Source organism: Silurus meridionalis, chromosome 7 (genome assembly GCF_014805685.1).
Source record: "Silurus meridionalis isolate SWU-2019-XX chromosome 7, ASM1480568v1, whole genome shotgun sequence".
NCBI lineage: Eukaryota > Metazoa > Chordata > Actinopteri > Siluriformes > Siluridae > Silurus > Silurus meridionalis.
In genome coordinates this window covers 6,200,655-6,215,654 of record NC_060890.1, presented here as the reverse complement: position 1 = coordinate 6,215,654, position 15,000 = coordinate 6,200,655, and the positions used below count along the sequence as shown (strand labels likewise).

At 42.3% G+C, this 15,000-nt stretch overlaps 1 protein-coding gene across 1 annotated transcript in view; it reads right to left on the bottom strand.

Moving 5' to 3' along the window:
* Positions 1 to 15,000, bottom strand: part of LOC124388378 (myosin phosphatase Rho interacting protein) — a 45,771-nt gene that overhangs the window by 28,176 nt on the left and 2,595 nt on the right. Inside the window, 7 exon segments of the mRNA XM_046852936.1 lie at positions 1,790 to 2,117; positions 2,836 to 3,010; positions 3,101 to 3,185; positions 3,268 to 3,419; positions 8,649 to 8,695; positions 8,698 to 8,713; positions 9,324 to 9,401. Of these exon segments, the coding sequence (XP_046708892.1) occupies positions 1,790 to 2,117; positions 2,836 to 3,010; positions 3,101 to 3,185; positions 3,268 to 3,419; positions 8,649 to 8,695; positions 8,698 to 8,713; positions 9,324 to 9,401 (881 nt within the window).

Here is a 15,000-nt window from a genome sequence, read left to right as displayed (position 1 = left end):
TGCTTCGCTTTGGGGCTTTTGACCTTGGAGCTGTGGGAGAGGAGAATCCCAGAAACATGATCCCCATTCAAAAGTTGTTGAAGCACAAATGGGTTTATGTCCAACATAAACAAAATAAAAAAATGGCAAAATGAAAAAAAAGGCATGCTTTCTATTCAATCCGTCTTATGAACAGGGTTATTTAAAGTATATCAATATTAGACGGTTCCATACTTTCTGATCTTTTGCACCTTGTGTGCTTTATAGGTTACATAGTATGTGCCAAACAGTATCAGGGGTTTTGCATGGTGAACCAAAAAAAACCATACTTTGGCTCCATATTAGTCAAACAAATCACACGGCGTGCAAAAGGGCAGCGTATCTTTACTGTTCGTTATTTATTGTAAATCAGATTAGGATTATAATGAGTATGTGTCTTAGATTTTTTAGGCATGAAACAAATCCCAAGTACTAAAATAAACAATTATTGAAGATGAATGAAGGTTTCTGCAGGTTTCACCAAGTCAAATCTAAGACATTTTAAGACCTTTTTAGACCATTAAGAATAAAATCTAAAACCCATATCAGGACATCACAAACATACACAAATACGCTGTTTGCAAACGGCCTTAACCGAGTCCTAAAATTCATTGTTTTCATGCAGAGTATCGCTAAACTTGCACTTCCACACAGCTGAAAAATGTAATTCGTTTTGCGTCTGTGGTACAATCCGAGAGATTCGCACCAATTACAGAAAGCTGATTGGTTGTTGCATGTGGGTCTCGATTGGAGTCGTAATACAGCGAATTATATTTGGAACAAAAACATTCTAATGTGCTGCAGGAGCATTTCAATGAGCGTTAAATGAAGCGCTACATGGGAAAATTGCGAACTGTTTATAATTATTTAAGGCCTAGAAGAGCTAATTTTAAGACTTTTTAATACCTAAAATGTAGATATTTATATTATAGTCTTTTTAAGACCCCACAGAAACCCTGTTCTGGAAATAAGCAAACCCCAAGTACTACAGTAAATCTAATTACTGGAGGTAAATGTTAAAAAATATACACTAGTATGTCCTGATGTGGGAAAGGTTGCATTTTAAAAATCTCTCTCAGGCACATTAGATTAAAAATCCTGCCAAATGATTCGACATCTGGTGGAGCCCAAATATGAACTTGAGCTGTGGTCAAGGAACTGCAACATTTTTACTAATTATTATTTATATTGCTCGGTTTTCCCAGTCTTTCGGTTTAAATATAGTGTTCAGGTTTAGGCCACACCCAGTTAAATCTGAATACAGATCCTGATTACTCAAACACTAAACAAACATTCTGAATAACAGCATTGCGTTACACCTCTAGTGCACACATATACTAGATGAACAAACGTGATGGGAAACCTGCCCAATGGAATGGTTCTTCTCTAATCTGGGAAATATCAAACATGCTCCAGCATGACAATTCCCAAATACATGGGTTTGAGAGAAAGATCTCGAGTGGCCTGCTACAAAGATCTGATCTCAACCCTATTAAAGAAATTGGGAACGTTGACTGAACATCAGGCCTCATCAGTACCTGACTTTACTACACCCCTTGGGGCTGAATGAACATAAATCTCTACAACCTCACTCAAAAATCTAGTGGAACATCTTCTCAGAAGAGTGTAGGTTATTTTAACAAGAAATGGAGATTTTCAAAAAGCACATCTTAGGACCTGGAGTCCATAGTGAATGATGTTTGTTCAAATATCTATTTTAGAATGGCTGATCCAGAGGTTAGATGCAGCTGCAGAGGTTTCCCTGGCTCACCTCCTCTCTGGGCTGAGTACAGCATCTCTGTCCGGTCTCTCCCTGCGTTTCTCAGGCTTGGTGCGTCCTCGAAGCGCCATGTGGCTGTCTGTGCTGGCGTCCGAGTCCAGCGAGCTGATGGAGCCGCTGATGTGCGAGCCGTTAGACAGCAGACTGCTCCCTGAGGGGAATGGTTCACTGTGGGCGGGCGATGGGCACCTGGGAACACCACCCAGCAAGCCTGCGGTCGGGGAAACCAGGTCCTGCGGGGGCTGGGACATACACGGGGAAAAGGAAAACGCGCTCCGGTCCACCTCATCTCCATTGACAGAGCCCAGATCTGCTTCCTCTGCAGAGGAAAGAACGTGAGACATGAAAAGGACTTTACATTCATTATTTTAGATTAATCTTTCCATGGAATATAACCAGAGCGTAGAGTCGTTCGTGTGTGTGTGTGTGTGTGTGTGTGTGTGTGTGTGTGTGTTCGCTCGGCTGTTTGTTCTACGAGGGCATGAACAAACAATCACGTGTATGCAGATCAGGCAGGGTGGGAAATGTTCAGGATCAGGGACGTTCATGGTCCCATCACCTGCTATAGACAGTGTCTTCCTTCCTGCGTTCCCTGCTCAAGCTGACTTTTGCTAAACAATTATACATGTATTAAGGTAAATAAGCCTTATTTATTAAATTATACAAGATTACTGACCCAGTCGATAAGACATCAGAATTTGGCCCGTGTCAAACTCGCTTACGTTTTCCCATTTTTTCCTGCTTCTGGCATGTCAACATTTCTCAAGGTTCCTGCAGCTTTTTAGACCTTTATTGGACCATTAAGAATGAAATGCAAGACCTGGGTTGGGATCAGTTTTATGCCTGTGGTACAATCAGAAAGAGATTTGCACCAATAACAGAAAGCTGATTGGATGTTGCATGTTGGGTCTCATTTGTAGTCAAAATACAGCGAATTAGATTTGGGGAAAGTTATGCCTAGTCGGTGTATTATAAATATTACGGGATGGAAACCAGCGAAGTTATACTTCTATAAGAACGTCGGGATTCCCGCATACCTGCAGGAGTGAGCAGTGAGCCCTGGGGCGTCATATCTGGTGAGGACCATGCCTGCGACACCTCGGCTTCTCTGCTCTGCAGCTCCTCCTGCCATATGATGGAGCTGGAGTCTGGAACTTTCTCCGCCTCTGGGATTCCCGAGCCAGTCACAGCTACTTTGGCCGGACCGGGCTCCTGAGGGAAAGACAATTTTCCTCAGCACTGTGGATAGGAACGCTGCTTTCACTCACATAGACCCCCGTTCTGAATAAAGCTCTCACACACCTGAGACGTTGTTGGCTCTACCTTGCGCTTCTTCTTTTGATTTTGCTTGTTGGTCCTTGGATAAACAACTAGCTGCTCGCTCCACCTGGGGGGGAAAAAAATAACGTTCATCAGAAAACCTGCAAATGCTGCAACACCTGGAGAATATAAACAGCGCAGACACACACCCGTTAATAAGTTCTTTGTTGTCCCCCCGGATGTAGTATTCCTGTTCAGGCGTGATGATACACAGTGCGTTCTTCTGGCCAGTCTTCGGTTCGGCATCAATCACATCCGTGCACAGGTTCATGTTGACGGTGCCTTGCGGTAGTGTGCTTGGCTGTGAGGGGAAGCAGATGGAAAATTTAATTCCCCCCCCCTCAGTCTAGCTCACAAAGGAAGTACATGTCAGTGTTTTTGCCAAACAAACATTTAATGGGGGGGACGTCACCATAATCAAATTCCAAGGCAGTATTGAAACAGTCCTACACTATGCAGACAAATGATTGTGGACACTTAACCATAATTATAATATCTGCTTTTTGAACACGACATTCCACATTCAGTCCACGTTCCCTGTTATAATAACGTTCACTCTTCTAAGAAAAAGTTCCACTAGAGTTATAGAGATTTGTGCTCATCCAGCCACAAGTGAATATTAGTGCACAAGTTGCCAAATGGTCGACATTTTCAGGGGTTCAGCTCGTTGAAGGTCTTTCTGTTCTCAAGGGCAGAATTACACGTTTGCTCTTTGTTCTAACGTGCGGTCAATGATGAAAACGCAGACGTGTAGTGTACGTGGTCAGAATAGTACCATTTAGCAAAATAAGTACCTTGGACTTGTGCACAGAGTCATTGTCGTGCTGGAACAGGATTTTCCTCGGTCAAGTGAAGGGAAAATATCATGCTACCAAAGCCGAAGACAAATGTGTCCCAATGCTTTTGTCCATATTTTTATTTATATATAAATATATAAAATAAATAAATAACTGTGCGTTTCATGTGCTTTAAAAATTTTATTGCACACGGCTCCATCCTCAGATGGCCAGAAAACAACGAAGAAATAATAAAACAATAAACAAGCACTGTGGAGTGTTAAAAACTACACTCTTACTAGTTACAATTAACAAAAATAGCACGGGGTATAAAGTATCATTCAAAGACATTGTTTACAATGAATGTGATTTTATGCACAGTATGTGAAAAAGGATTCTTACTAAATTCATCCTAAAAAAAAAAAAAATGTTTTTTTCGGTCAAAATATTACCACTTTACATTTCACATAAAAAGCTGATCTCGGCACTATTATGGAACAGCACGTTATGAAACTATCGATATTGTGAAATTTGATCACTTCGGGTTGTGTGCTCAGTGTCCCGTGTCTGTTTGTTGCTCAAACACTGTAAAACAACCTACTGAGAAAAAGAAAAGAAAAAAAAAAAAAAGAAAAAAAGGCACTATGCATATCATATACTCATCACGCTCTGTTATAATGCCGACTCAGGAAGCCTTTATCAGAGCGAGAGGCCAGGCCGGGGAATACAGGAAGCAGCAATGTACAGCCCTAATCTCGTGGTGTGGAAAAGGAATCTCAGCCAAATCCCGAGAAGGAGAATAATCAAACATGCTTAATCTTGTCTCTACAAGCAGAACAACGCGTGACCCACAGTGGTACACAAACCTTGAATTAAAGTAAAGATGCACTCAGTAAAAGTAAAAGTGCTCCCTTTAAACTTTCACTTGAGTAAAAGGTGCAAAAGTGTTTGATTTATTATAATGTTCCAAAAAATTAAATTTTTGTCACGAGACTCTTTGCCTAATTAACTCATCGATCTATTAATAGAATGATATTAAAGGGTCAAACACTGATTGATATCTAATATAATTACCATGAGCCCAAAACCTTCTTTTCAACTGCTTCATAAAAATCGTGCAAATGCGGCCACGGGCTTTGTGGTGCGTTTGAGTCAGGAGTTTCTTCCATCATTTATACTCTCGAAATGTCTGTTTCTGAACTGACGATGGACTGCATTTTCGTGATGAGTAGATGCCACCGAGCGGCGATCAAAACTGATTGTTGCCTTCCTGAATGTTTGACCAGTTAATTTTTTCACGCATCACATTGTCTGATTTCTAAAGAATTTATTTGCAAATTATGGTGGAAAATAAGTATTTGGTCACCTACAAAAAAGCAAGATTTCTGGCTCTCACAGACCTGTAACAACTTCTGTAAGAGGCTCCTCTGTCCTCCACTTGTTACCTGTATTAACGGCACCTGTTTGAAATCGTTATCAGTATAAAAGACACCTGTCCACAACCTCAAACAGTCAGACTTCAAACTATGGCCAAGACCAAAGAGCTGTCAAAGGACACCAGAAACAAAATTGTAGACCTTCACCAGGCTGGGAAGACTGAATCTGCAATAGGTAAACAGCTTGGTGTGAAGAAGCAACTGCGGGATTTTTTTTTCTAATTTTTGTCTCTTATAGTTGAAGTGTACCTATGATGAAAATTCCATGCCTCTCTCATCTTTTAGGAGAACTTGCACAACTGGCGGTGGACTAAATACTTTTTTGCCTCACTGTAAATAAAAAGAACGACAGATTTTGCAAAATGTGGTTGTCATAAGTAATATATTTGACTAGTGAAGTAAAAATCTCCTTAAATGGAAACACGTCAGCAAAGTACAGATACACACAAAAGCTACTAAAGTACAGTAACGAATGGCGTTTATTTCATTACTGTTCACCACTTGTGACCCACTTGTGCGTCCTGGACTTTCAGCTGTTAAGAGGTTTGGCTTCATGGTGGCACATCTCACCGTTTCTGCCTGAGCTGTTATCAGCCATTTTGCGGCCCCTCGATGTAAACCAGGTGCTGGCTGTTTCCTGGCTCCTTTTATGGCCATTTTAAGTGGATCTCGCTTTATTAAAAGCCGCCAGCGAATGTCGGCGACTGCCAAATATGGCTATTACAGCGTGTCACAGCGACACAACTGCAGCACTCGTTCTGTCTCACTAGACAGACTGCTTCTGAGAGGATAAGAAAAAAAAACTGCGTAATGAGACACCGGGAGTTCACATGAGCCAGAAGTGCATAGTAAATAATAGCGCCATCGCTCAGAACAAAAGCACTGCGAGAACAGTTGACACAGACCGTAAGATCAACTATCCCGCACGATACAGAGCGCAAACATGAGCACGGAAAGAGCTCGTAGCCAACTGGTACGGTAATGTTTATGCGACACAATTGTCTGAACTTTGCACTCAATGGGGGGTGGAAAACTTTGGGTTTTTTTGTTTTTAGATAAGACAAAAGCAACAAATCAGTCTTGTAAAAGAAAAAAAAAAAAGAGAAGGCACTAAAGAGTCTTATTATACAATCAGGGTAACAAATGGCTGAGTTTTTGGCAACACCACAAAGAGAGCGAGTCTTGCCAAGTCTGGCGTTTAAACGCTTTACGTTAGCGCCCCAAACCAAGGGGATCAAATTACATGCTTCTATTGTCTCGGCTTTGGGTGACTAGCTGATTATTTTCAGAAGTTATATTATTGGACACACACACACACATCCTCAATAACTACGCAAAAAACCAAACATTTTCTTTGTTTGGAGACGAATGAGACCGTCCAAGAGAAGAAAAATGTAGACAAACTATTGAGAAGCATTGAGATTGTATTGCAGATGCACATTAGACAGCATGAATGTGTCTTGACTTGCAGTGCATTTAATCAAACTGCAGGGTTGAAGGGTGAGCGACAACACCCCCTTCCTCCAAACACCCCCCCACCCCCTCCCCCAACACCTACAACTTTTGAGGCTATACAATAAACTCTGGAAGCATTTAATGAACAGACCCGCCAGATTGCTTCATCCGAGCTGCTTTAAGAGCAGATGAGTGATGACCCTCAGCCCCTCTACCCCGTCTGTCTTCTCCAGATGATTTGATTTAAGCTTTCTAAACACAGACTCTGGTTACAGAAATAGGTATTGCGGTCGCGCCGTTCGGTGGAATGAGATTCTCCGAGCATTTTTTGCATTTCCATGTGGTTTCAGGGGGCTAATGTTCTCAGAGAATGGTGACGTCACGATGGCCCTCTTCGCTGTTTCACCAAATAAGGGCATATCGGGGGGAACGCTCTTCTGAGCGCAGGCTTCGCGGTTCGAGCATCTCTTTCTCTCGCAGTCCTGCTCCTGCTCGTTTCGAAGAGCTCGGCGTCGAGCATTGAAACGTGTGTAATGATTATCGTTCGTGATGCTGATCTCGGTAGACAGAGGAATAAGTTGTGGACAAAGGCTAATTATAAGTGGGGTCAGCAAAATAACCATCCCAAATCCTAGTTTCCACTTTTTTTACATGAAAACCAAATAAAAAGAAAAAAAAACAGAAAATGGGAATCTGTCCACAATACCGAACAAATGTCACAAAATGCATTAGGATGAGGATCTCATTTTATAGCAATTCCCTCTTTTGCTGTTATAATAACCTCCATGTTTCTGCAAAGGCTTTCTACTAGATGTTTGAGCATGGCTGTGAGGATCTGTGATCTGTCAGACAAGGGGGCTTTAGATTTGGTCGGCGTTCCTATTAACGCCAAAGGAGTTCAATGGGGTTGTAATCAGACTAACGCATGTGGTCAGAATGGCACCAGCCAGCACCATTGATACCACCTCGCATTTATGGAGCTTGCTTTGTGCACCATTAGGGTGCAGGGACAAGTTTGAGCAAACAAGTTTGTGCTTTAAACGCAACGAAAAAACCCACAAAAATGCGTTTGTTCGGTGTCCAAATACTTTTGCCTCTAATGTATAGGTTTACCAGCCAGAAAGAAAAACACATCCCTACTGTCTTCTGGTTTGCTCATGCAAGTCATCACACTGTATTATTTCACATTAAACAATAGCAGCTCAGCCGGCTAAATCATTCTTACCCTAGTCAAATGAAAGTTTATTTTTGGAGCCACTTGAGATCAAAATTTCTCGACTTTATTTTTATTTTCGCCTTGTCCTCCAGACCAGCGCTTCCCTGACCTAATTCTCCAGCTTTTCCTGAGAAGGGGGGGCATCTCGGCCCAGATGAATAGCAAGCGCAGACAATAGAACTGACAGAATCTTTAAACCTCTACAATTGAAGGAAAAGCGATACCACACTGAACTTGTTCCCGAGCGCACGCTCTCGACAGTTACGGCAACTACGTGACTCTGCTTCTGGTCTCACTGTGCTGATGCACAGCGCGTATTGAACTGGATCGAACTGAAACTCTGGCGATCTGAACAACTCAGGGGTGTTCAGAGCGTGTGGGCCTCACAGATTAAACACAAACGCTGTAATCTCTGTGCCTGATCAGGCAGCCAAGTTTCCCCTCATGACACACTGCAGCGAATTAAACCGGCTCGATCGCGCCACGGGGCCACTTTGCATCCGCTTCCCACTGCACTTCATCATTCACTTACTTGAATGAATAAGAGACATCACATGATGCCTTTATTCAGTGTATGACCTCAGCATGTTGTGGAGAGCAAGTGCCAGGAAAAAGAGAACGCTTTTATAAATAATAAGGGTGCTTACCGACTCGTCCAGAGCGAAGCGCAAGCAGCCGTGTTCGTACAGCACAAGAAGCGCCGCTGCCATTTCTGTGCAGGGGGGGAAAAAACATTACAGCGCTTTAGAACCATCGCAGAGGATTTGTCAAGGTTTCAACGAGTCAATTTAAGACCTTTTAAGACCTCTTTAAGACCATTATGAAGGAAATTTAAGACCCATATCACAAACACATGAATGACCTTAAATGAGGCCTAAATTACTTTCCTTTAAGTAGAGATCGCTAAACTTGCACTTCCCCACACCGGAAAATTAAGATTTATCTTTTACGTCTGTGGTACAGTCCATGAGAGATTCACACCAATTTGTAGTCAAAATACAGGGAATTATATTTGGAACAGGCGAAAGAAAGAATTAAAGTACCAAGGAAACAAACAAAACAAAACAACATTCTAAAGTGCTGCGGGAGCATTTTAATGAGCGTTAGAGAAAACGTTACATTGAAAATAGAAAAATTAAGACCCGTTTAAAATTTGATTTAAGACCTAGAACAGCAAATGTTTTTAAAGACCTAAAATTTCGATTTGTAAAATTTGACTTTTTTTATAATAAGACTCTGCAGACACTGCTTTCTAATCAACTTCTGCCTTTTTAAAGAGGTAGCAAGAGCATAGGAAGGACAGGAAACGGATCACTTCTTACCCGAGACCGCTGCATCGGATTGTCAAAATCCGTTCCCTCTGGAGCCAAACACAGCCAGCCTCCATAGATCGGTTTCGCCTGTAAAAGACAGGACAAGATATGAAACGCCTAAACATTAACAAGATAACTGACAAGTTCATACTGCCAAAGCGTTCATCACTGCATCTGCACCACTTTCCAGGTGCCATTGCCCCGGATTGCAAAAGAACTTGTGCGAACAGCAAATCTTTAAATAAACAGGGTTTCTGCAGGTTTCACGAAGACCATTAAGAATGAAATTTAAAACCAATATTACAACAGACACATACAAATACATTGTCAGCAACTGGCATTAACTGAGCCCTAAATTAATTTCCTTTAAGCCAAGAATCGCTAAACTTGCACTTCAAACTAACTGAAAGCTGATTGGTTATTGCGTGTTGGTCTCATTTGAAGTCGTAAAATTAGATTTGGAGACACCATGGAAACAAACCAAAAAAAAATTATTACGACCTGTTGAAATTGATTTAAGACGCAAAACTGTAAATTTAAGACTTTTTAAGAACTAAAATTTTTTTTTACTCCCAAAGAAACCCTGATAAACATGTTCATGCGTTTGATATACAAGAATTTAGGATCATAAATATAACTAATAAATGGTCTATGAAAAACTAACACTTCCTGTGCATGATTTCAATGTTCAATGCACATCAGATTCAGTTTTATTACACTACATCATGAGGGGAAATACATGATGAACCTCAGCAAAAAAAAAAAACAACAGTCATGACTGCTTTGACTTTGTAGTAGAGGTCTACATGGCACTAATTTGCACAACCCACAGAAATATTTGCAGTACTAGATTGTTTATATTAACAATATCTATCCAGTGCGCATTTGTCCGCTCTTATAATAGTTTCCGCTCTTCTGGGAAGATGTTCCACTAGATTTCGGAGTGTGTTTGTGGAGATCTGTGCTCATTCATCCACAAAGGTGTTAGTAAAGTCAGGTACTGATGTACCTGGGGTTCAGACAGCGTTTCAAATTATTCCAAAGGTGTAAGGTTGAGGACAGAGCTCTATAGCAGGCCACTCAAGATCTTCCAATCCAACAAATGTAATGCATATCTTCACAGGTCTGGATTTGTGCTCAGGGGCATTGTGATGCTGGAACAGGTTTGGGTCTTCTAGTTCAAGTGAAGAGGAAAAAGCCATGCTACCAAATACAAATACAATTGTGTGCCTCCAACTTTGTGGTAACAGCCTGGGAAAGAAGCACATACGGCTGGAAAAATTAAGTGTCCCAATACAATGCGATGTCCTTTGCACCATGTTTGTGTCTATGTAATACCAGATGAGTTTATTGAACAAATTAAAACAAATACAGTCCTTCTAAAGGGGGAAGGGGTTAAAAAGATTGTGTGTGGACAACGCAATTTAAAACATTCCTAACAGAAGTTAATCACTTACACAACACACACACAGAGGAATGTTTGGTCACATGGGAACCTGTTCAATCAACACACATCAGTCAGTGACGTGCTGAGCTGCAGTTATGCTGTACGCGTTTGCAGTAAATGAATAACTGTGATTGCCGGTCCAGAGTGTGTCGCAGAGCAGTGTGCGCGAATACGTTCGTCTGTTGTTCTTTTGTCGAGAATATGGAAAATATCCCTATTACACTGTACGCTGAGGAGACCCTGAACGCCTGGTGCTTTGTGAGAAAGGCCACGGAGGCACTCTGCAATGCAGGACCAGACAAGTTCATGTGGCTTCAACAGCCACGTCAAAAAAAAAAAAAAACCAGAGTATAATATTAACATTTGGCTAATGGCCCTGAAACTCAATCCGCTCTCCGAGAAATGTGAAGGGTGGCTGTTTATTCCAAATCGAGTGCATCAAGTGTGTAAAGCGGCCATTATTATTCGTAATAAAATGTGCTGCGTAAATAATATTTTCTTCTCTAAGGTCAGATAAACGCTGCATACTGTAGCTGACTGTAGTGTGACAGGCGTCAGGTCGTTTAATAGCGCTTATGAAACAGAATCTAAAAAAAGAACGAATGCTCCTTTCCTTTTTTGAAAATGAGGAGGAGGGGGGGAAAAGCACAACAAAAGCCAGCTGTGAGTGCTGTGTGTAGTGTTGCCTGAGTGCTTTGCCCAGGAGAGCAGCGGCACACCCCTGCACTTTTTCCTCCACACATTGACGGCCCGCTTCCTCTCCTGGGCTCCTCTCCTAACCCCGCGGCCCTCCCGCCGGCATTGCGCTTAACTTCCAATTTCCTCCCCGGCCCCGGGCCATTCCCAGGGGGGCGCTTTTTCTCCCGGCATCCCCCTCTTTCACCCCTGGATGCACTCCCTGGGTCTCTGCTGGCGCAGGACCCTCCCCGCTCGGCCGACCAGTTTCTCCTCTTTTTTTTGCAGGCTCGGTTTCTGCTTCTGAAGTTGAAGCGACCTTTCGGGGGAAAGAAACTCGACTTTCCCAACCCACACTTCCTTTCACAAGCTTCCCCCCTCAATAAAAACCTCCCACAACCCACAATCCTGCTCCCTGGAGCTGCCAGGATGGCTACAGATAAACAAAAGAGACATGTACTTTTGCATTATTGGGGCAGATGCAGAATCGTGCATGAAAGACAACAAAAACGTGCTGCAATTCCTCAGTTATAGGAATAAAGGAATTTGTGTTTGCTTGGATTGCGAATTGCTTTTTATTTATCAATTGGGAAATCTTGGGTTTCATAGTCCGAACTAGAATTGTTACGATTTCACAGTCAGGGTACAATCGCCTCGCCAGGGAATTATTCTAAAACACAGATTCCAAACTGAGCCTCCTATTTCACATTTAGTCCCCATTTGCTCTTGTAATAACGTCTATAATATAAAAACCTGGAGTGTGCTTGTGGAGATTTGGGCTCATTCTGGCACAAGAGGCAAAAGTCAGGTGCTGATGTAGAGTGAGGAGGCCTGGGGTGCATTCCAAAAGGTGTTCAATACGGTCAGAGATCTATAACAGGCTGCAGAAGATTCCTTTTTTCCACTCCAATACATGTAAAGCATATCTTCATGAACTTGCTTCGTCATGCTGGAACATGCTGGTTTGGGTCTCCTAGTTCAATTACAGGCCAGATTTAATGCTACTTTATCTAAAGACATTCTATACACTTGTGTGCCTCCAATTTGTGTTTACAGTTTTCTGGAAGAACCACATATGGATGGAAAAGTCAGATGTCCCAATACTTTTGCCCAATACCTATAGTTAAATTGGCTGATTGTTGAACCAACAAACAAACAAACCAACCCAGTTCCAGTTTTCAAGACGCAGCCATAAGGACGAGCCTCGGCTAAATGTGCTGCGTGTTTACTCCTTCAGACCTGGAGCAAACTTGCAAACAGGAACAGGAACTACACAGCAGGACATGAGCACGTCTGAAAAAGGAAATTTACAACCATGATGAAATCTGTTTTTTGTGTGTTTTTAATTCAGGAGTAAATCAGAACAAAATGTTCAAAGGGTCAATTATTAAAGCAAAAAATTACCAATTCCTTGTTAGTTATTAAATGGGGGAGGGGAAGAAAGGTTGCCTCTAAAGCCAGAATAACTTGCTATGCTCTTTAGAAACAAATTAACTCGACTGCAACAGAGATACATATTCCTGGAAACATGAGGTCCTGTGGGTGCACAGACATTTTCTAGCTTCGCTGACAGACAGACTTTCTAGTTTCATTGAAACACACAGAGATTTCTGGCTTTCTGGCGTTCCTGAGCGACAAATGGACACTTTTGAGCTTCACAGAGACAGACATGGACATCATCTAGCTTTAACAAGAGACACTGGAACACTTTCTAGTTTCACCGAGAGACCCATGGATGCTTTCTACCTTCAGCAAGAGACACAGGGACATTTTCTTACTTCACCGAGAGACCCATGGACACTTTCTATCTTCAGCAAAAAACACAGGGACACATTTTAGCTTCACAGAGAGTTTTAATTAACTTTGACTTAATCGGAAGATGAGGAGACAAACTTGTTTCGGTTTGCACGCATTTTCCTTTTTTATCAGTGGCGGCTTTAGTCTGATCTCTGCGATGAAACAAATCAGATTAAAGGTGGCCATGTCTAACGTTAGACGATGCAAACCTACGCCGATAGATTTTATTCCATGTTAATCAACAGTTCACCTGGACAGAAAGTGGGGATGGCATGTCTAAAGCGAGAAAATCGAGCCGAGAGAGAAGGCTTAAGGCTGATGGGAGGAGGAAGGGCTTCCAGAAGGTCATTGTGTGTCTGTGAAGCTAGAAAATGTCCCCATGTGTCACCTAGACACTAAAGCCAAAAACTGACCTCGCTATAAAGACATAAAACATACCTAATGTCTCTCTGTTGAAGCTAGTCTCCCTGTGTGAAGCTAGTCAAGTGTCCCTGTCTCTCAATTAAGGCCAAAAACTGTCCCTGTGTCTCTCAGTGAAGCTGCTGTGTCCATGAGACTTGTATAACTGTCAAACAATCCAGATTTATATATCAGTTGGCACATTTGCCTGTTTTTTGTGTTGGATACGAATAGAGGTCGACTGTACGGGTTTTTCCGCCCAAATTAGAAATCAGTGCAGCCGATGGCCGATATACGATGCTAGTTTTTTTGGCCGGTATGTTTGTCGGCTGATTCTGCATGTTTAACAGCGGCAGAGCTCATCAGCGAATTAGCACACGAGAAAAAAAGGGAACACGCTTGTTGTCATTCTTGCGCTTGTCTTTGCAACTTAACAGACTTGATTGCAAAAAGCTACAGGAATCCGTTAAGATAACGATCGCGGCAGGTGTAAATGATGCTTGCTTTATATATTCACAGTTCTAGTCTTTCTGGTTTCCCTTTGTAGATGAGGAATACAGACTACTGCCACCAGCTGGTGTGGGAGAGTTATGTCTCCCATGCAAGCGCAGAACGTACACGAACGGTTTGGGGAGTCAGATGCACCTGCCTAAAAATCCCTAATTTGCAGCACAATCAGCCCATGGCGATTAATTAAATGTTAAATATCGTCAGGCAGATCACTCGGTTGACCTCTAGTTAGGAATTATTTGTAGCAGTAGTAGTAGTAGTAGTAGTAGTAGTATTAGGTCAACCTCTACAGCATCTATTAATTAAGTCATCCAGAAAAGGCTTGCTGGCATGGTGTAATCTGTGAGATGAGTCAGGAGTCAGGTGGTGGAAGGGTTAACCACTTGTAATAACACCCAGTCCTCCCTACGTGTGTGCTGCAAGATGCTGACGTTGCTCAAAGTCTCCGGTTCTGCTCAGAGTGCTACGCGTCTGGGTGTGAGACCAATTAACAGGATGTAACATGCTTTAATGGTCTAAAACTTCCTCTCATTCATGACTCTCCCAACTGCTCAGAAGCTTAATGTCTTTATGCAGTCCATTTGTTCAGGGCTTAATGTTTCCATACAGGCCATGTCAAGGCAGAAGATGTGCCTTAACCGCCTCTTAACGCTCACGTAAACAGGAGCAGAGGTAGGATTACCAATTAAGGCCTGAGCCTGAGCCGTACAGACAGTAGATAGACAGGATGAAATGCTTTGGAGCACCTGAAAGAAATCTGGAGATGCTCTTTTTCAAAGCGGCCCGAGCGCTCGAGCCCTTGGCAGGAGCCCGGTTTTCTCTTGAAGCACTTAAGCTGGCGAGGCATTCGTTTAGGCT